The sequence below is a fragment of the Gossypium hirsutum genome, chromosome D05 (assembly GCF_007990345.1).
Source record: "Gossypium hirsutum isolate 1008001.06 chromosome D05, Gossypium_hirsutum_v2.1, whole genome shotgun sequence".
NCBI classification, from domain to species: domain Eukaryota; kingdom Viridiplantae; phylum Streptophyta; class Magnoliopsida; order Malvales; family Malvaceae; genus Gossypium; species Gossypium hirsutum.
The window spans coordinates 41,925,286-41,948,498 of record NC_053441.1 but is presented as its reverse complement, the minus strand read 5'-3'; the positions used below and the strand labels follow the sequence as shown (position 1 = coordinate 41,948,498).

Sequence of the window (23,213 nt, the reverse complement as noted above, 5' to 3'; positions counted from 1 at the left end):
TGGGTATTTCTGCAATTTAGCCTGGTAAGTTCATGTAACTTGAATTATATTCTTAGATGATTGAAATATATATATTGGATTGAGAAATTGATTTGAACTGTGAACATGAGAAATTGTGAATTGAATGAAATGGAAATGAAGCTTTAAATTACATGAGTAAATATCGGGTCTCGTAGGCCCTATTTGTTATGAATATAATATTTCGATGATTGAAATGTATGTCTTCTAGTAATGTCTTGTACCTATTTCGGCGTCGAATACGGGTAAGGGGTGTTACAATGTAACATCGCCAGATTCGGTCATAACGGTTAGACCGAGTTTGGGGTGTTATAGTTACATAGAAAAATGAAAGGCTACCCCCAGGTCACCAGGATCCATGGTGATATGGACATAAGGGAGAAATTGACCCCAAACTTTGTGCTCTGTACAAAACAGCTGGTCATAATCGGACTAAATACCCGTATCAAACCTACCATATTGGACAATCATCTCGATCAAGTGGAATATGAAATAATGCACTCCATGTTTAAACTTTTATTTTTTTTATGATGAAATTTTCATATTTATATTTTAGGAATAGCATAAATATATTACATCTTAAAACAAAATGTTGGCATTATATTGTTTTCAAAAAAGTCAAAAGTTGTGTTTTGAAATGTAATCTTTGTTGAATGAATAATATTTATTAATTATATGTTTTCATTTTGTAATCATTAAAAATTAAAAAGATTTAAGATAATAATTTACTATAATTTAATTAATATAAACTTGAAAATTTAAATTACAGTTACAAACTACATACAATAAAGATAATGTTACATGTGCTAAAATTGATGGTTCGATGGTGTCGTCCGTGGGGTAAACCGTTGTGGTGTCCAGCCTTGGCGTTGAGGGTGCTCGCCACGATCATTGTTATCCTCACCCGAGGCATTATTCATAACATCCATCGGTGAACCTTGGGGGTATGCTAAACATGCTTGAAAATTGTATGTCCCAAATTTTTCCCAGGAAGGGTAGAGTACTCGCGTGGTAATGGGCTGAAGATATCAAACATTATTGATGATCTCGAATTTGAATGATCAAAACTAGAACCAGGAATCTCTAACTAATATGTATAGCCTGACGAACTCGAAAAACAATTATCTACCCCCAAATCTAGATGATAAGAACTACCTTTAGATTGTGTATAAGACCACTTGAGTTCGAGCTCGGGATCGGGTTAAGGTGTAGGAGGCGAATGTGTCAGGCGGTGCTGTTGGTGCCCTCGTCGTTGCATGTGTGGAAGGACTAGCATCAATTGACCACCAAATAAAAATGGTTTTCCATTCTTAATGTATCACTGTTGGTACTCTATTGAGGGTCGCAGATCAAAATCAAAATCCATCCGAGGTCTCCGCTCCATCTGGTTGTCCCACAATATAAGATATTGTTGATGCTTTAATGCCCAATTCTTTGTTTGTTCCACCTTTTGTTAATTCTGTGGACATCGTCAAATCCCTGTGGAACACTCAGAATATCTTATTTGCACTCGAACTGTCGTAGAACTTGATCACCATTGTAGCACTCGACTATTAAGAAATTCAGCAGGGTATGTACTACAAGCGTGAATGGATGTGAGCAAATGGAGGAATAACAGTCGCAATGTCCGGGGCGGAATGTGACATTCAGACAAATTGCACAATTAAAAATATGGTTATAGTAACACGAGTCAGATAACATAAATAAAGTAATTACATATCATGAATATTAGAAAAAATTACCCCCTCTCTAACGTGTGTCTCAATCGTCTGTCGGTAAATCAGAAGCATATATGACTTCACCATACCCAAAAAAGTACTCTATCTATGAAAAACATTAAACTTGTTAGAACAAATTTTCATAAAATAGGAAAATTCTTGATGTAATGCTTAACTTTTATCACCTATTTACAAGTGGGAAAATGTGTTTAGTGACTAACTGATGCCAAAAATGGCATCCTTTATAGCGCTTAGGACTGCAACAATATCAGGCACTCACCTATGTCAATGGTACCATGCTTTGTCGCCTTACAAAGCTCACAATACCATGTTATTAATACTGCTGAGCCCCAACTGTACGAACGGGCAACTGTCAAATCAAATAACAGAGGCAAGTATATCAAGTGGACCTTGTTGTTATTTGTATCAAGCATGAGTACACCCCCTATCAGATGTATTATATATGCTCGAGCGGCGCACATTATCTCCCATTCAGTGGCAATACTCGATAAAGTTTTGAAATTTCCCTTCAACCATAAAAATTTCAAACTCGTAAATTTATCTCCACCATCACTGAATGAGCATCCTAGTAAGTGATAGCAAAGCGCTGCCGGTTAAGACACTGTAGTTAGACTTGTGACTGCACTATTGTCGATTGGGAGCCCGAGTTGTAGTGCAACATCTTCCAGGGTGATGGTGCACTCCCCACACGGCAAATGAAATGTATGGGTCTCCAGACACCACTGCTCGACTAAAGCGAATATCAAGTCGCACCTCAAATCGAACATGCGGATCAATGCCACTAATCCAAATCCGAATGCCTCCAAATATGGCATAAGACATTCATCCAGCCAATAGCCCAGACCATTGACTCGGGCCTTCAATACGCGGTACTAACTCTGACCATATTAAATTACCGCATTAGTTAATATATCTCAATTAAATAAAAAATGACGTGCAACTTTATAAGAGGATCTATGAATAACAGATAACAATTTTATTACCAGCACATTAATCGTATTTGTTGTGTGATTATTTTATCTAATCAAAGATCTCATTTGGATATCTGCAGTTTAAGAAAAAAACAAATTTAATCATCGTCTGAACAAATAAACAATATACAAATAACGAAACATTTTTAAACATTTTCACTCATTAACAAAACATATAAATATAATACAAAAGCATGCAAATCGCAATAATGAAAAAATAATATCACAATAATATATACAAAATCATGCAAAAAACAATAATATCACTTAAACTTTTTTTATTCCTACACATACCAAAAATGTTCTAAACTATGTTATTCAAAAAAATATTATAATTACAAAAATAAAATTATTATTTTATTAAACATCTAAAAATTCAACATGCAATCTCTAAATCATTAAAATGATATTAAATGATAAATTTTCAACACAAAAATATTAAAAATGTAAAAATTTAATGTTAAAAATTCAAACAAATTATAATTACATAAAAAGCCCTAAAAACTAGAAAAGAATTTTTAATGTTAACTAAGTAAAAGACAAACAAATATATAATAATCACATATTTTTTGTTATACCATTTCAGTATATAATAATTTTCTTTATACTAGTTAAGTAAATAACAAACAAATAACTAATATTAAAAAAAAAAACAACATACCTACTGCTTCCTTTCTTCCCAACACAAAATCTACAAAACCAAACAACCGAACTCTTTTTTTTTTCAACACAAAGGGATCATTTGATAGGGCGCTTATATATATGCTTTAAGGGAAAATAAAAATAGGAAAATGGGCAGCTGTTTCGGGGGTGAGAAGCATAAGCACCTCGTGACTGTCCAGTCACGTCCGTTGTAGGCGGTTAAAGTGCCAGCAGTGGTGTCGCCTGACAAAAGCCCTCCTCCCTTAGGTGCCACTTAACAAAAGCCCTCCTCCCCATAAAATTATTTTTTTCAGCCCGTATATGGCTTATATTGTGCTCGGATTTTTTTCAACTTGTATACTGGTGCCGCCATATGCCTACCCTCCATCATTAAAATATAATTTTTTTAATCCAATTATTACCTAATGATGGCCTAATGATGGTCAGCTGTGTTGGTAGGGGAAAAATGGGTGGTGTCGCCACCCCTTCAAGCACCACTCCTCGACACTGTTCATTTCACCCCATTTTGGTAAATAATGCCATGGGGATACCATTTTGGTATTTAACTATTTTTTTGGTATTATCAAAGTAAAAAATCCTGAAAGCGAGGTTTTTTTTTACCTGGCAATAGAAGCCTCGATAATTTGTATTAAAAAAAGATAAAAACAAATGTGTGATATGAATAAATGGGGTTTTTTACTCAAATAATATAAAAATAAGTAAATATTTACTGATATGAGATATAGATTGATCATTGCAAAACTAGACAAAAGGAACAATGGACCACCGGTGCCGCCTGAGCAATCAGCAGCACCACCCTCAACTGCCAATAATGACTAGTGAAATGATTACTTTAAAAAAAAAACTTAAAGTGTTGCTTAAGCAATCGACGACACTGGTATCATGTACCCTTAAAAAATACACCAATATTTTATACAATTAGACCGAAAACAAAAAAATATTTTTTAATGGTGTCGCCGACATGTTAAACGACACCAAAATTAATTTAACATATATATTTTTTAAAAAAATTAAAAAAGGCTGAAAACTCGAGTTTTAGGGTTTCTCTTTCTCATGAAAGTAGACCACAAACAAACAAAAAGCACAACCAAACTGAGATCTATAGATTTGAAACACAGAACAAAACAGTGATTTCTAAACCTAGAAAGCAAAAACCATAAAATAAACCAACTAAAATAGAAGCGAAAAAATAGTTTTGAAATTAAAAATAGAAATGAAAAGGCAACAGACAAAGACACATTTCAAGTAAAGATTTATACCTCAAAATCAGTCTCTGATGAAAGCAGGGGATTTCAAAAATCACAAAAAAAAAAATTACAGACAAAACTTAGGGTTTTTCTCTCTCACGAAAGCTCTCTTCCTAGTGTAGCATGTGTGTTTTTTTGGCATTTGGTTACCCAAAACTAAAACAAAATGAGAGGAAAAAATTGAAAAGAGGGTATGTTATAAAAAGGGAAAAAAGGAGGTAGGGAGAAAAAGAAAACAAAAGCTAAAAGAGATCAAACGAGAGAAAGGAACGACTAATAAATGAGAATAGGTATAGATTGAATAGAATCGACTACTAAAAAAGTATTTAATTTTAAAACAGAGAAAATTTTTCACTCTAATAATATAAAATTAGACGATATTTTAAATTAAAATACATATCCCGATTGTTCAAGCTTCACCAAAAATATATACACATTTTAAATACCGATCATTAAAATAATGATGACCAAGAGGGAAGAGTAATGTCGCCACTGCTGTAATCACTGTTCCATAATAATGGGTAAAAAATCCCATTTCAGTAAAAAAAAAATTAGGTAAAAAAGCGGAATAAATGACATAACGAATGGGGTGAGTAGTCACAGTAGGGCATTCATCAGCACTTGTTGAAAATAATAATAAATAAACTATACTCACAGTTTATAAACACCTGTTAAAGATGGATGTGCTCAAACCAAGGTAAGGAAAGCCGCCACAGCAGAGACTCTGAGAGAGAAGAAAAAAGTGGGAGAAGGAGGAAAGAGAGGAAGCTTGAGGAAGTCTTCGGCTGTGGTTGATTCGGCAAGAAAATATAACTTACTTGTCTTTTTTATTTTTATTTTTCTTGCCGATTCCACCCATGCCTACGATTTCCTTTACTTTCTCTTTCTCCTCACCTTGTCTCTCTACCTCTTTTTCGCCAGATCTGACTGTTTTGAAGGAGGAAAAGGAGAGACCGTTTCTGGAAATTTTCGGAATGGAGGAGTTGGAAAGATTTTGAATTTTCTCTGTATTTTAATAATGAAAAATCTTTCCAATTCCTCCCATTCCACTGATTTCCAGCACTTCCTCTCCATTTTCTTACCTTTCTTCAATCCTTTTTGTTTCATCATTTCCTGCAGTTTGTAAGTGAAATCGGTAAACCTTACTTTCTTACTCTTCTGTTTTGTTTTTATATAGATCTGTTCTTTACTGTCTTCCATGGATCTTCTGAGATTTACTTCTTGCTGTATAGTTCCAGAACCTTGGTTTTATTTTTTAGTTAAAAATTAGGTAAAAGGGAACTTAATCTTGAAGTTGTAAGTGGAAAATTCTGGATCTGTCGTAGAATTGGTGAAGATCAAATTAAGTCGTGATATATTAATTTAATTGAAAGGTAGGTGGATTTTATTTCTTTTTTACCCTGTTTTTGAAAAAGTTAAAAATGGTCGAGCGGTGAAAATGAGATGGAATAAGGTAGATCTATGTTGTTTGAGTTGGGATAGCTTTTTATAATCCAATTATCAATAAATCTATTGATAAATCAGAGGTGAGACTTTGAGCCTAGATCTCGAAGTTCAGTTCCTTCTGTCTCCTTGCTTCACCATCGTAAATTGTAAATTAAAAAAGAAAATATACTTTATAGTTATAGATTTATTATATTAATTTTGTTCGTCAAAATATTTTTAATGAGATAATTGTCATATGCAGGCAGACTTTTGAAGAAAAAAAATTATGATTCCAGTTAAAAGAAATTGAATTTTGAGAAAAATGAATTTGGTAAAAATATTAAACGAATAAGGAGTTTCCTTTTTCCCGTATCCAAACACATTTCTTTGGATCAGAAGAAACAGTTGGGCATTTGTTAATGGAGCTGTAAAAGTGAATTCGAATAAATCCTGATAGTATCAAAGCTGCTGAAGATGGAAACATGTGTGTACAATATTACTTTAGTTCTTTGTACTATTATCATTCATATAGCACGATTTGGTATGTGTTCAAATGTGTTCTCTTTTTTTTTTTTTTATGCAACAGTATATTATATGTTTTGAATGTATACTATTATCATTCATATAGCACGATTGCGACCTGGAGGACTTTCCTATTACCATTTCGATGTTAAATAAAAATGCAAAAAGTTGGTTCAAGTGTTAAAATAGAGATATTGGAATGTTATATTATGTGTTCAAATTTTATGTAAAATATATAAAAATGTCTTTAAAATAATATTTAATTTTCATTAAAAATATTAGATTTTTGTGGTAAATTTATAAATCTATTGAACTTTTAAATATGGATAGATACTAGAATTATTCATCCTACAAAATTAAAAATAAAAAATAAAAAAAAAGAATCAAGATCGATTATAATCCGAAGTTTCGAAATTTACATACCAACGACTACGTGAATATGGTTATCAGAGTTTGAATCTAAAATATAAACAAAAAAATCTAATTATTCCAATCGTATAAACTTTGGAGTCCACCATGCCTATAGACTTCCTATATTAAGCAATATTATTTTTCCCAAATTTTGGGGTTTCGGAATTAATATGAAGTATATCCACATCTCTATAGCAACCGAGTCATGGATCAAAGTTTTTACCTTGTCGGGGGCTTCAGGAAGCCCATGAACTTCTCTTGTTCAGTTAGTGCATGGCGAAAATGGCATCGATGACCATAGGGACAGACATCACCAGCAAGGATCACCCTGCAAACCTCAGTCTTGTACCTAGGGTGGCGGATTACAGGGCGGAGCTCTTCAATGCCGTGAGCAAACTGGCAGTGGTCACCATATGGACAGGCAGCGGTCTCTTGCCATTTGTTGCAGAGTTCAGTCTTGAACATGCCTTGGTTGTACACTTCCAGTTCAAGTGGCTCTTCCTCCTTTTTTCCTCCTTGCACGTACACCTTCTGCCACACATTCACCTAAAATGATTAGTTAGCTAATACACTATTCCTACTCTTTTTTTTTTGAAATACTCGCATTTAACATTGGTATTTGATATTTTTGAACGTGGATTTGGAGAAATGATCCTTTTAAAAGCTCTACATACACTGAACATAGTTTAGTCCTTCCAAAGAAGAAGAGGGAATCAAATTTAACAAAGTAAACAAGAATATAGAATAGAAGCCAATCACAGCAAATATCTACTTTTGTCAAGGGTAACAATGTTGGGCCAAATGCTTAAAAGGGTCAATGGGTTCAGGGATTGGAAATGAAAGAGTTCAATTCCTCTTGTCACTCGGCACAAAAATGTGAAGCCAAGCTGCACCTTTAATTCATCATGTTATTTGGATTTTTCAAATTCTTTGAAGTACTTACTTATCCCCCGAGTTCTGCCTAAAAAGCAAAAAATCTAAGCAATCATCGCTAAAATAGCAGCCAGTTCATTGAATATTTAAAAATAAATAAGATACAAATTAATTAAAACAAAACAAGAAAAAATATATAAATAGTACTCATTAGCTTATAAAATATAAAACACCATAAACACGATTGTAGTAGTAGAAAATGACACAAAGGACATAAATTGTCACATTATAATTAAGTTTATATTTGATGCAATGGTAGACTATATTTATATATATTTTTTATAACTGCTACAACATTAATCTAGCTCAAGAAATAAAAATATAGCATTTAGGAATTTATATCAACAACAGAGTAACAATAATAAACTCACCGCTCCACTGAGTTGAGAGGCATTTCCAGACCGAGTTGGTCCCCGATATTTACGACGACGGCTCACACCAGCGTTTTGACTGTTTTGACTACTCATCATCTTCAGATATCCATTAGACCTAACAGATATGCTCTTAGGCAACATAACCCTCTCCACATCCCCAGCACCTTCCATCATGCTCGTCGGACACTCGTCAGAAACCTCTTCCTCTCCTACGCCCCCACCGTCACCACCGAGACAAAGCCCTTGAAACTCATTCAGCAATTCGTACGGCGTCGCGTTATAATCAGACGTTGCGAAGTGGTTCTGCATAGAGGCTTGGATCAGTGTGCTGAGTTGCTTGTTGAGGTCGCGGTTTACAGATCGCAAAGCAGTATTCTCTTGGCGGAGTGCCTCCACTTCTTTAGAAGCTTCGTGGAGGCGCGAGAGGCAGAGATTGTGGCGGTTGATCATATCTTGATGTTGTTGCATGACGTGACGGGGATGGTAGAGATCAAAGAGAGAGGTGGCAGCGACAGCTGAAGGTGAGTAATCTCCTTCATTCTCCTTATCTTTTGATTGTTTGGAAAGGACATCGCCATAAAGAGTTGAACCGTCGCTTTGCATTTGCAAATGAAAGTACACAAGCTTGAAAAAACTTTTACAGCAAACAGAAAAAAAAATGCAGTAAATAAAAAGCCAAAACACCTGAAAACAACGATTGAAACAAATAGAAATCGAGTAAATTAATTTGATGCTAACCTGAATCTCTGAAAAAAACCACCGATTTTATTTTCTAAGATTCTCTCTTTAGTGCAGCGACAGCGAGAGAGATTTCTTTTTGTTTTGTTTGGGGAGAGAGAAAATGGGAGATGAAAGAATTGGAGGGAAAGGAAGGAAGGGAGAAACTGTTAAAACAAACACGTAACAGAATTTTACCATTATGTCCACCTTTTCACTTATCTTTTACTCGGTTCGCCCCTATGTTTTCCTCCACTCGATTTTAACCTTACCGTACCACTTAATAAGGGGATTTAAGCCATTTAATTAATCTAATTAGATTTTCTTTTCATGAAAAAATTTATGATTTTCTTGCTCGCTGTTTGAAGACGAAAACCTCGGGTGATTAAACAGGCCGTTTGATTTCGATCACGGTATTTTGGACGGTGCACAGTATTTTGTAAAATATATCTACACTATTTATTAAGTTGGCAGTGTGAACCTAAATCCTAAACCCTTAAACACATATTTAACTCGGTAATTTGAAAAGTTATATTATTTGAAGGTAATTTAATATTAATTTTAAGATAAATTAATTAATATATATATAGTGAGATTTGAATTCAGACCAATTAAATTGTTAAAACTTTAGATTTACAATTCAATCAAATTTTAATTTAATATTAATTTATTTTATACATTTTTATTTTAATATACACAATTTATTATCTCCATCAATTGTATATATTAATAATGTTGTTCATTGAGTTGATGTCACAAGTCAACTCGACATTAACTTGTAATTGATGACAAAATCATGATAAATAATTGTAGTGCATTTAGTATTGTTTATATGATGTATTCATATATTTAAATTTTGTTTTACTCATAATTTAATCTACTTTTCAATTTTAATACCATACAAATTTCGTGTGTTATTATGATAATTAATTAATCTCAAACTATACATTTCATTATTTATTGTATGTTATTTTTAAAAGCGTTTTAAATCTATGGTTCCCATGCATACATGTATAATAGGATTTCTAATACTTACTATAATGTATTTGACTAAATGCATGTTACAAGCTAATCAAACATGAACTCAACTAGAAAATAACTAAAAACTCCTTTTTTTCACTATATATTATTACGATAATATTTTTGTCTTTTATATTTTATATAAAATTTATAAAAATTAATTTAAATAAATATATAATAGAATTTAAACCTTAGAAATCTTAATCTTCAAATCCTCAACTTTACCAATTAAATAAGTATTTTATATTTTATACAATGTTTAGAATTTATCCATAATCCCAACCCAATCCATATATATGAGGATAAATGTGATTTAGCCGTTCATACCCACTTCCTTTTGTAGAGGAAACAATGTCGATGCCCACCAAGTTAAGAGTTAATCAATATTTAAAGTATAAGTTAATTGATTTAAGAGGAAGCAGTTATGAGTAGAAGTAGATACTATATTCAAAAGCAATTATATAATAAAGTTCGAGTAAGTTAAAATTTTTTTTGGTACAACTGTGATTCGAACTCAGACTAATCCTAGAAAAGATAAGCACTCAACTAATTATAATGAGATTCAAAAATATTTCATTATTTATTTAAATTTTTTTATAGTTTATATATCAATGAGACAGTATTTTTGAGAAATATTGAAATCAGATTATATTTTACTGGTAGACAAATATGATTATTTTACAATGCTGCTAAACCTAACAAATAAATAATTAAAATATTAATTGAAATGCATTCATTGCCATATCTATTTGGGTTGGAGTCACACTTATAGTATTAACATTATAAATACAGTAAAAATATTTGGTAAGTCCTATTATAAGGGCTGAGACAAATTAATATTTTTATTATTAAATAGATTAATTTAATTCTTTTATTATTAAAAATAAATAATATTAAATTTTAATAAAATTGATATTTATTATTTAATTAAGATTTAATAAAGTTTATATTTTGAACACTTTTTATTATTCTTCAAATGAAATCTTTATCTAGAGTTGAACTATAAAAAAAAATTCATATAATTTTTAAACAATAATATTAGTTCTATTACAATATAATCTTATTTGATTGTTTTCCCTATAATAGGATATATGAGAGTTGATGTTTGTATATAATTTTCAATGCACCATGAATAGCAATTATAATATTTGAATCTACGAAAAGTGGGTTCGATGTCTTCACATATCCAAGGTAGTTAGTACCTTCTAGTTAATTAAATTTAATAACTTAAAACGATTGTATTTAATTTTTAAATATAATTATAAAAAATAAAATAGTTAAGATAAAAAAAATTAAAATTTAGTTTAAAATATTAAAAGTATAGACCAATACACACTGAATGTATCGATATAAGTCAATATTGATCAAAACAAGCCATAATACATTGATATAAGAGACACACATCAAAATTTTAATAGCTACTTAATATCAATTGAAGATATAAAAAGTGGATACCAACTATCATGTAATACCATCTCTAAAAGAACATACACATGCTTAGACCAGAATCCAATAACATAAATAGATGGGAGAGAAAGAATTGGTTGAGTATAAAATGGAAGATTGAGTAACAAGTGGGAACATACTGAATCTGGAACTGATAAAATATGTAGTGTATATATATATATAAGAATATAGAGAATTAACAGCTCTTTGTCACATTTGGATTATCAGAATCATAGTCCTCCCTCTTCACAATTCTCCCTTTTACTCTCTTCTCTACGTCGGTTCTTGCTTTCCGTAATGCACTATTAATTTGTCTTTCATGCCTGAACAACACATGACACTATAAAAAAAAACCAATAATAAAAGATGAATATGAGATATGAATATATGCTCAATATAAAGCTTTAGGCTATGTTAGATGAATAATTCAAGTATCAAACATTCATTTTGATACACTATTGTCTAATTAGATGAATAATTCAAGTATTAAACATAAGTGCTTTAGGCTATGTTGTTGCACAATGCCAAAAAATCATGACACAAGTATCAGATATGAATGTGCGTTTAATACGGATATTTTTAATTTTTTTTTAAAAAAATTGTTCGTGTATTTAGAAGGTATTTGGGAGATTATATGTCTGAATGTCCAAAAATGAAGAGTCAGGCATGATCCTAAGAGCATATATTCAAATATAAGTTTAACCGTTCTAAATATATGAAAATACGTACTCGAGTCATGCCAAACACGTAATTGTATCACACCTAAATCCATAAGAAAGGAGAAAATTGATACTCACAGTCGGGCTTTCTTCTTCTCTTTGTATCTCACCATGGCATTTTCTCTGGCCTCTGAATGAAAGCTATCTAAGTCAGGTGAAATGCATGACGCTTCCCCATGTATTATAGCTGAAACACCATTATCAAGACAGTCGGGAGCACTGGTTTCAGCACTGAACCTTGAAACAGATGGCATTGCTGAATAAGATGGTCGACTTGTGCAAGCTGAAGTAATGATTCCCTGGAAGTTACGAAAGGTTGTTAGATGAATAGATACATATTAACTTCTTGTGTTACTCAAACTTGGGTATGATTGTCGGATTGGGTATAGTTTGACATGGGTTTTACAATCAATGAAGATTATTCTTTTCGCCGTTTGTGATTACGCCTCCTAACAGTGTCGTCTTTAAAACTCGAACTTGAGTTCTCTCTTTTAGGGTACAATATGTCTTACTATTACACTCAAAACTTGTTAGGATTTAATAGGTTAAAATGTGCCACAAATCCCAGTATTTTCTGAAAATTAAGAATTTAGTCCTACTTTTTAGATTTCAAAAATTAGATTCAATTGTTAATACCGTTAAATTTGTTATTGTAACATTTTTGAAATAAAAAAACACTCACTTGATAGCCATGTAATTAAAAAATGACTTTGTAATTAATTTGGATTTAACAGAAAAAATTTAATAGTGTTAATAGTTGAACATAAATTTTAAAATTTAAAAAGTAAGACTAAATTCCTAATTTTCAAAAAGTACAAGGACTTGTGGCACATTTTAACCTATTTAATAAGTAAATAATTTATGAATAAATAATTTAAAAGTGCTAGTAAATTAAGCTAGGCGCTTTTGACTTGCAAGGTAAGCGATTCCTTAAACCTTCGCAACCATAGGCAAATAAGGATTGAAATAAGAGCAAAACCCTAAAACATGATTTTTGAGTTTCTTATCCAATAACTCAATCCCAAACTCAGGATCATGTTGGACATTGAGTATTTTGATATTAGTACCTCGCCCATATAGGCTTTGTCACCACAATCTTATTGCATAACAATTGCGAACACGTAGAGCTCACCAAGGGTAGCACTTCACCAGGATCAAGATCCATAAATGTATATATACTTAACACGTGAAACTCTTTAGTCTACCTTGCCAGGTGTTAGTGTCACGGGCCAAAGTGCAAAGCTCGTGACCATGGCACAAGAAGCGCCCCATGGAGGTCTATCGATTAGATGGGGAACATTTAGCCCACGAGAACTGGCCCGATTCAGAGAACTATTGAAGAAGTCTGTCAGATTGAAGCTTGGTTGACCCGATGATGAATACATGGCAACTTGGGCTAATTTTAGTAACTAATCTTAGAAGATAGAGAGAATCATATCTTGTAAAGATTAAATTAGATTTGATATGGCAAATCTTGTAAATCCCTGAAATCAAGGGATATAGAGAATCTCGTCCGTCGATGTAAATGTATTTTGACCGTCGGTTTTGGGGGAGCTCAACTATAAATAGAGAGCCTCCCCCTCATTTGTACTCATCCATTGTAAGCTGAATTCTTAAGAGTAATAGAATTCTTGAGCATTTACTCAAACACTTTGTGTGCATTCTTTCTTTGGCTTTCTGTTGTTCACTTGTAGCTTCTTTTGGCACAATCGCTTCTGCTATACAAATTGCTGCCTTGGAAGAGTTCTAAAAGAATCCTCACTTTTGGGTGTAAAGGCTGACTTCGGCGAGTTTGGGACGAACGGATCGCCTAAGGCCGCACAGATTGCGAGACGAAAGGTCTAGCCCCGTGACATTAGGCCCTTCTTTGCATATCTCACACATGGGATCTCGCCTAGTTTATCCCTGCCCTTGTACCATTATCACCTAAAAAAGTAATTTGTTTCCCAAATGGCCGACCATGATGAGACTTGCGTTGTACACGTTTCAAGGCCCCAAGTTAACAGAGGGTTGCCCTTACCTTTAAATACCTCTCTTTAACCACGATAGAGGATCTTAGGTTGACTACTCTCTTTCAACCTATCATTCTACAATCTTACTTGAACCAAACGCATCCCAACCTTATGGCTCTCTGCACACCACCGTGTGAACCACTACTTAAGCTCCCAACCTCCATTTGTCCTCAACACTTTGGTGTGGTTAGCATGGAGCAACATGACTTTCCCCAATGAAAACATCCCTAGGAACCTAGTAAACCCAACATTGTCTACACATCCCTCAACTCAAGATGCTGGTCAAACTAGTAATTCCCAGCATGCTACAACCCATATGTGATTAGCATGGAGCAACATGACTTTCCCCAATGAAAACATCCCTAGGAACCTAGTAAACCCAACATTGTCTACACATCCCCCAACTTAAGATGTTGGTCAAACTAGTAATTCCCAGCATGCTACAACCCATATTTGGAAATTTATGGAAATTGGTATCACCAACCTGGTAGTACTACTTTCTCAATTTCCCCCTCCACCAAATGTTTGTCCACTCCATACTTCTAATGAAAAATTTTAGAACCCTCAATCTAATCCCAACTCTTCCTCACAACAGTTTATGGAACCACAAGAATAGATGTGGGCTATGAGAGATCAGAAGCTCTAAGAACACTAAGGCATGAGCATCAATATTGATATTATCAAGAGCAACTTCAGTAAAATAATGAAACCATAAAGCAACTTAGGGTAGATCATCAACACCCATTCCCCTCGTCAGCTAAATGAAGTTGTTTCTTCTTTGAATGCCTAGGCTAATCCTCAAACCAAGCGAGCACTTATGAGACTACACTAAACATTTTCACTCCGTGACCCTCAACACCAAGGATTTGATTGACATATGGGTGGTTGATGCTTTTACAACAGGGTTGGCTCATCAACACTAAAGTATTGCTTCACGAATAACAAGAATCAAGACCTCGTCACTCTATATGAGAGAGCATAGAAGTTTGCGAAGACTGAAAAAGTGGTTTCAACTTTGAGTTTTCTACTTCATCATATAGACAAAGGAATCACCCTATTCAAAGGTAAACTCATGATAGAATTATGATAGAACTCATCCTAACTTGAGGGAAAACTTGATGGGCCAACAACACTCGCGCTTTCCCAATTCACTAAGGAGTTTCAATTCGCCAAGAAATGTTTCTTCTCATTTTGAGTCATTCAAGGATAGGAGAAGGCAAGGCCCATATTGCAAGTTTGACAGCTACACCACTTATGAAGTCTAGTAGTTTTAAAAGTCGCTTTAGGGATCAATGTCAATTTTACAACTTGAGGCATAAAATGGAAGATTGTATCTTATTAAAAGACACTATGGAAATGAAGAAATGAGAGCGCAATCCTGGATAAATATGGAAATGATCCCATGGTGGTTTCGAAAAAACCCTCCGACCACATCGCTTACGGGGTTCACTCTGTCACGAATAGAAAATCCATAGGCATAATTTGACAACATGATGACCCCAACTTCCAACAATCATACCATCCCCTCATGTTTTGTTGAACAGGATTACTCATTCCCTTCAGTAGGGATTGAAAGTTCCCCGTACTTGTCAGAAGCTTTTGTCGTTGTAAAACTACTAGAACCAGCCCTGTTAGAGTATTGTTGCCTCCGACTATCAGATCCCTTATTTCCCATTCCCTTACCTCTTCAATTATTATTACTGGCCATAAGTCCAAATCCTAAAATCTTAAAAACACAAAAACAAAAACAAAAGAACCTGAAACTTACCAAAAGACCAACTACGTCAAAGAAATTCGAACAAAAAAAAACTTGCACTGATTCTTCACAGCCTCCTTAAAAATTTTCCCTTATTTCAATCACTAGAAGAACAAAAGTCATTCAAAAGGCTAGAATCAAACAATTTATAGAAGAAGTGTATAAAGGAAGTAAAAAAAAAAACAATTTCTAAGGACAAATACCCTCGTGCCACGTCGTGCACAATTATGAAACACCAACTCCCCCTCCAATCTCGATAAAATGCATGTCCTCCTCATTTATTGGTGATATATCAACTAGCGCCCTTTTCAAATTCAAATAAACAGCGACACAACGTCGTCATCTACACGATACGCCCCTTTCTACCAAGCATGCATCATATGCATGATCACTTTTACTCGTCACAGAAATTGAATCAACTCAAGGAATATTACTTTATAACCTCCCTTTCGATTTAAGGAGGAGGGAAGGGACAAATTGTTCTAGGCACCTCGCCCATATAGACTTTGCCGCCACAAGCTCACTGCACAATAACCACAAACATCTAGACCTAGCCAAGGGTAACACTTCACTAGGGTCAAGCTCCATGAACGTACATATGCTTAGCATATGGAGCTTTTTTAGTCTACCTCGCTAAGGACAAGTGTTAGGCCCTTTCTTACATGTCTTGGACATGGGACCTCACCTAGGCTATCCCCATCCCATTGTTGCCAACCTAGAGTAGTATTGTGTCTCCCAAGTGGCTGACCATGATTGAGTCTACACCATGCATGTCTCAAGACCCAAGGTTAAGAGAGGGCCACTCTCACCTATAAATACCTCTCTTTAACTACGGGTAAAGGATCTTGGGCTGACTACTACCCTTCAACCTCTCCTTCTATAGTCCTACTTGAATTAAGCCAAAAAGATCCCAACCTCTCATGGCTCTTCACACACCAGCATTTGAATCGTCACTTAAGCTTCCAACCTCCCTTTTCCTCAAATCATTTAAAGATAATGGAACTCACAAATAAAAGGTTTAAAGCTATCCTACACGAACTTAGATAAGTTCTAACATAACTTTTTTTTAGTACAACAAAGACTCGAACCCAAACTATTACTAGGAAAGTTGAACACTAGGTCAATAGGCCACAACTTGGGGTTTGACATAACTATTTTTTATATTCTCTAAGTTTTTCTATGTATTTAAAAGTTTATAGGACTGTTTCTTCATACATACATACATCCAAATATGTGTCAAACATGAATGTCAACTATGAATACTTTAAGAAAAGGGAAGAATATGTTTAAGTACTAATTTAACCATGTCTATCTAGCTAGACAAAAATTTCAAATTATTTTGAAAAACTGTAACATTATCACTAACATAATACATAAATTGTTTATTGATATTTTTTTCTGATTATGTTCATTTGGAACTTATAAAGCATAAAAACCTCTCTGTCAAGGGATTTTCTAAGTGTTGAACACGATTCTGAAATGACTAAAAACGTGTTGAACCAAAAAAAAAAAAAAAGATTAGGTCAAAACAATGTCAAGACACAACTTGACACATCCAGTACTGATTTGGTTTTAAAGGGTTCTTTAAGGTTCAAGTGCACAAATATCCGAATATAGATCAAACACAAGTCTCCTACCAGAATATTTGTATTATAAAGTCGGAAGATTAAAAAAAAAAGAAAGCCACGATCCTAACCTCCATTGATATGGCATTAACATTATTGGAGTTGTTGAAGGCCTCCTTCTCCATAGATGAGCTTGGAACATCTTTACTAGCAAGCGGTCCCCTGGTCGGGTGTTGATCAACACCAAAAAGGTCTTCAAAGTTGCGGAAAGATAAATCAATATCAGGCATGTTAAAATCATCTTGGCAAAATGTGTCTTCACAAACTCCAAGATCTTGCATATTTTGGGACCATAACTGTGGAATTCAATTATGAAACATTGTTAACTTCAAAGACCGATCATTCTCAAATAATTAAGTAGCCATTCTTAATTTCCTACAATATAAGTTAAACGCCTGCCTATGAGAATTATCAGGCATGTTACACAGACTCAAGTTCTAGATAAGGTATGTGTTTGAATGAAGAAAACAAAGAGTCCAGATAGCATCATATCCTATCACAAACACAAATATCATATATTGATACATCAGGAAAAATATGAAGTTCTATCAAATATGTATGGCCTATGCAATTGCCAGCCATAAAAGAAGCTTTCTATCCTTAAAGAACCCTACGTTCAATCAATTATGAATTGAACATGAGTAGTGATCTACAGTTAATAATTAACCATCTATTTCAATGACTTGTGTGATCAGTGGAACAAACCTGACTATTGCGGATCGGACTTTTACATTGCCAAATAGATTCTCCGTAAAAAGGCATCCCGGAAGTTGAAGACGACAATAGGTTCTCCATATCCGTATTCAGCTCCTCGAGCGGATTGTCACTTTGGTGGATATTTGTATCAGTATCTTGGACTAGATTACTATCATCGTTTTTTGAAGAGTTGTATATTGAAGAAGATGTGTCTGCTTGTTCTAGGCTACAATTGAGAGGCAAATGGCAATCTCCCTCAGTGAGCTGAAATTTTTTCAGGTCAATAATCTGTTGTAGAATCAGTGAAGTATTTTTCATTTGCTGAACTCTGCTAATAACCTGCAATAACAATAACAAGAACACAATAAAGAGGTTAATAATCTCTCCTTAGCCCTCAGGAACTATGAAGTGTGCTATTAATCTATATTATATATACCCTGAAGAGCAAACTCTTAGTGTCAAAAGGAGTTCCCAGTTTGAAATGACCTAATTCATCGTGGTTTTAAGTCATCCGATTACATTTCAAAACTACAGAATACTATTGGTTGTAATATCCATTACATTCGTTTACCCAGGCTGTGTTACTCGGACATGGGTGTATGTCAAATACGGTTATGTGTTTGATAGGGATGTGTTCAGTTTTTTCTAAGTTTTTCCATATATTGGAGATTCCTTGGAAGCTCATATCCAAAATTCATTGGATGCGGGTACATCAAGAAAAATGAAGAGTTGGAAGAAGATGGTACCCTGGAACATGTCTTATGTAGAAATGAAGAATCTATTGCACATCCAAAATTCTACAAAAAAAGCCCAGTAGATTAAACATTTTACAGATGGAAAGACCACCATGTGGAAGAAAAGAAAAGGAGATTTGAAAATGAAGAGAGTAATAGTTAAAAAATGCAATGCAGTGCATTGCTCTTGGGCTGAACAGTTTTGTTATTTGGTGTATCAAGTATTCATAGAACTTCAGATACTAATGTGTGTGTATATATCTCTTAAAATGAAGAGCTATCATCATTGCACCAATAACTAAGCAGCAGCAGAGTATAATATCACTAATTTGTTTCAGTAGGTTAGCAAAAGGAGTCACTCCTGGTGCTATCAAATGACAGGCAGCTCCATTCAGGTAGTTTACATGTGTCCAATACTAGTATCTAACACATATTAGGATATGGGTATAGAGACATATCCTCCAAGGACCCTCCAAATACATGAAAAAACTTAAAGAAAATTGAACCTACCCCTTTCAGACGAATACCCGAATCTGACAGTCACACCCAAGTCCGAGTAACTTACTCTTTCAGTTCACTGATCAATAACCTGATTTTCTGATTTACTGACATCGATGTTAACTAGGGCCTAAGTAGGCAGGTGAGAACCCTTAAGAAACTTGAGTCATTATTTTAAAACACATCTTTCTAGTGATTCTTTTTTTAGATGACAGGGTTGTATTATTTAAGTATGGTTTTAGGTACAATATAATGCATGTAGCATAATTTTTCATTTTAGGCAGGACAACTGGTGAACTTCAGGCTATCTAATTTCAGGTACAATACAAGGGTATATTCAGATTTTTTTTTTCTTACGTTTTCCCATGTATTTGGAGATACATAGAGAGGGTCATCTCCAAATACTCATTCGAGCATCGTTTGGACATGAATACTTCAAGAAAAATGAAGAGTCAAAGCAACAAAGTTTAGAACGGCTTACCGTAGGTTACTTAAGTTTGCTGCATATTACTGGGTTCATGGTCACAAATTGTCAATAAAAATGTCAACGGTGCATGCATAGCCATAGCTGATTATAAATATAACAGTTCAAGAGAAATGCAAGCAAATCACCAAGCTCTACTAGCTAGTAAATGCTACCATGAATTAACCTTGGTTCGTTGACAGTTTGATCCAGAGTTGTGTCCTGCAGCAGCGAGAGAAGTCATGCCGGATTTACTCGAAGAGACTCCGGTTCCCAAAGAAGACTGCCTTAAGTTCCCAGGTTCAACTCCTTTGGGATTCATAGAAATACATGAATTGGACAAAGCCTGGTCTTGAGTAGCATTGTTATCCAATTCATTCAATTCAAAACCCCACAATGCTGCAAAATCCTTAGCCGAAGGGCACCCCAAATAGCTACTAACTGCTCGTCTCTGGTGGAGGTGGTGAGAAGAAACATCATGGAGGCTTTGGTCACAACCACGACACAAGAACATTCTGTGATTGAAACAACAAACATGTGATGGGCGGTGCCGGCACAAGTCACAGAGGAGGGTACGAAGATGCCGGTTTGAAAGTGCATTGGCCGAATGGACCTTCGCGTCGCAAGAAAGGCACAGGTGAGCTGCATCAGACTTGCAATAAACAACTGGTCTTGAAGTTGTGCAGAACTCACAGCTTTTCTCCATTTCAAAGCTCCAAAATTCAAAAAATGTATTCTGGTATGTATATATATTCAAATCGTCAATTCAAATTCATGAGCTTGATAATGAAGAAAAATAGTATATTCTTTTAACGAAGAAATCTCCAACTTTTCTTTTCAGGATCTACAAAAGTTTATAATAAATACTGAGAAATCCAGAATATATATGTTGGTTGGAGTTCAATTTTGTGTGCATGTTTGAAGTACTTGTATTTGTATCCAAACATAGGGGTGCGAATATGATCCTCCAAAGACTCAAAGTAAATAAAAATCTTGAAATAAAATCAAATATATTCATGTTCAACAGCGTGAATATGGAATCTGATTTAGAGATCAAAGGCACCTTACAAGCTTACACAGTATACAGAAAATTCGATTTTCTTAACGAAAAGGAACGAAAGAACCCTTAATTTCTATCAGTTCTAACTGCAAAAGGAAAAATAAATAAATAAATAAAAATCAGTAATATGACAAATTCAGCAGAATTATTCTTTCATGCAACTCTTTTTTTTTTGTCCGTGTTAAGAAATCTCCACAGCCAAGTAACTTCTAACAAAAATTGAAAAAGAAACAATCAAAATATAAATAACCCTCAGATATAACACTATACATCTATTCAGCTGATCAATTACACAAAAGAGATCTAAGAAACAAAGATCCAAAATTCAACAAATCCAATATGAACGATATACACGTACCTTTGTGTTTGTTTCCCGAGAAAAACAAACAAAGCAGGAAAGTTTTAAAAAAAAAATCCAAGAACGTTCTGAATAAAATAGAAAAAGAAAGCGGTGAGCTTCTTTATTGAGTTCTCATTTATCTTCACATTTCTTTCTCTGTTTTTCCTTTGCTTGCTCTTTTCATTCAATTATCTATCCCTTGTGCCTTGTTTGGCTGACGTGTGCAGCGAAAGCGTGAACTTTATGCTGACGTGGGACTAACACGTTGCCCTTTGTGGGACCCGCCAACGTTATCCATTGTGCATGTGAAACTGTTTCGTTTGGCGTTTCAGTTCTCTCATATCAAGTGATCCAGAAGTTTACCCGCCACACCAATAGCCCCTCGCCACGTGGTCGAACGGTTGCTATGAATGACGGCTGCAACCTACACATTAATTATGTTCATCCAATAAAAGAAGTGTCAAAACTCTGAAAATATTTACTTTTGATCCACAGTCTTTTACTAAATCCACCACTTGCATAACTTATATTTATCATCACAATATTTATTACTGTTTTATTTTCATCCCTATTCTTCTAAACGATTTTTATATTCATCCATTTTCTATAAAAAAAAAAACAAAAATATCAGTTTAGCAACCTGAAATAAAATTTAAATATATGAGATTCATGTATATCTATATTTTTTAAATTAATTAAATTTTCTTCAAATTACTTTTAAAAATCTCATTTGTTTTTTTTTCTCCCGAATCTCTTATTTTTTTGATATCTTATATATGTAGCTTAATGCCTTTAAAATTAGTTTTTTATATTCAACTTCTCAACCCTTTCATATTATTAATATCTTTTTTTTCTCATAAAAATTAATTATATTCTTTTTTTTTGAGAAAGAAAAATTAATTATATTCAAATGAAGTAAATGGGTTTTTTTTTCAGACACAAAAGGTAATTGATGAAAATTAGATATTAGTAAAGGTCATGGATAAAAGTGAACTACTAATAAGAGGTTAAGGATGATAAACGTAAATTTTAAAAGTAATGTATGAAAATTGAATTAAATAAAGTTTTGCTAGAAATGTTCATGAATGATAATAAATTTTATTATTTTCTAAAAAAAATGAAATAAATTAATATTTTTAAATAAATACAACTTTAAATTCTAAGCAATAAATTTTTTTGAAGTTTTTTTTTAAATATAGTTGTCACCTTACTTAAAAATTGTTAGTTTCCATATATAAAATAATTAATTTGTTAGTTTTCAATGAATCTACAAAAATTTCTTAAAATTGAATTGTTTAATAACGTTGAATTTTCTATTAACAATAATAGTAATAATTTTATTTATGTCTACTATTTATATTATTGAACTGTTATATCTGTAATCATGCTGAATCTTTTATCAATTTCTGTTAAAATTGATTTATTGATGATGCCATAAAATATTCATGTTAAAATTTTTTGTTGGTATCAATTTTACATTTTATCTTTAAAAAATTTTTTATTAAAAAAATCACATTTTTTACATTTAATATATATTTTAATTTCAAAATACATAGTGAAAATAATCAAAAGACAATTGAAGCAACCAACAAAACTAATTCGTATATAAAAGATTAATAAATAAATTATTAGGGGATGAAAGTTAATAACAAAATTTGATTATGGTGGGTGGCAGTGGCTACAACCTACAAGGACCCCAAGTCGGCATGTCTACTCCTCCACCCACAATTAAAACTGATGTGTTATTGTTACCAGTTTGTTGTGTACTTGTGTTATTGTTGCTGGTTTATTGGACTTTTGTTGTGTTGTTTTTATTTTTTTATT

General features: G+C 33.4%; 2 protein-coding genes and 1 long non-coding RNA gene across 5 annotated transcripts; 1 reads left to right on the top strand and 2 right to left on the bottom strand.

The window, feature by feature from the left end:
* The first annotated feature begins 5,139 nt into the window (after positions 1–5,139).
* On the top strand, positions 5,140–6,771 carry LOC121217333 (uncharacterized). Its single transcript, XR_005913406.1, has 2 exons — positions 5,140–5,773; positions 6,326–6,771. It is a non-coding gene; the product is annotated as an uncharacterized lncRNA (long non-coding RNA).
* Positions 6,772–6,955: 184 nt separating this feature from the next.
* On the bottom strand, positions 6,956–9,231 carry LOC107904051 (zinc finger CCCH domain-containing protein 15). Of its 2 annotated transcripts, none has more exons than XM_041092867.1 (3): positions 9,042–9,231; positions 8,301–8,937; positions 6,956–7,524 (listed from the first exon to the last, which is right to left on the bottom strand). In XM_041092867.1, the coding sequence occupies exons 2-3, from the start codon at positions 8,904–8,906 to the stop codon at positions 7,216–7,218; spliced, it is 915 nt and encodes a 304-aa protein (XP_040948801.1). In that variant the 5' UTR covers positions 8,907–8,937; positions 9,042–9,231; the 3' UTR covers positions 6,956–7,215. The 2 variants fall into 2 exon arrangements, with proteins under 2 accessions (XP_040948801.1, XP_016685815.2); XM_016830326.2 differs by having other exon boundaries at positions 6,956–7,527; positions 9,042–9,228.
* A 2,215-nt stretch (positions 9,232–11,446) lies between these two features.
* Positions 11,447–21,563, bottom strand: LOC107904050 (putative zinc finger protein At1g68190). Of its 2 annotated transcripts, none has more exons than XM_016830325.2 (6): positions 21,408–21,563; positions 20,177–20,725; positions 18,304–18,633; positions 17,670–17,894; positions 12,284–12,504; positions 11,447–11,826 (listed from the first exon to the last, which is right to left on the bottom strand). In XM_016830325.2, exons 2-6 carry the CDS (start codon positions 20,693–20,695, stop codon positions 11,760–11,762), a joined length of 1,362 nt encoding a protein of 453 aa, XP_016685814.1. In that variant the 5' UTR covers positions 20,696–20,725; positions 21,408–21,563; the 3' UTR covers positions 11,447–11,759. The 2 variants fall into 2 exon arrangements, with proteins under 2 accessions (XP_016685814.1, XP_016685813.1); XM_016830324.2 differs by having other exon boundaries at positions 11,447–11,809.
* Positions 21,564–23,213: the final 1,650 nt, after the last annotated feature.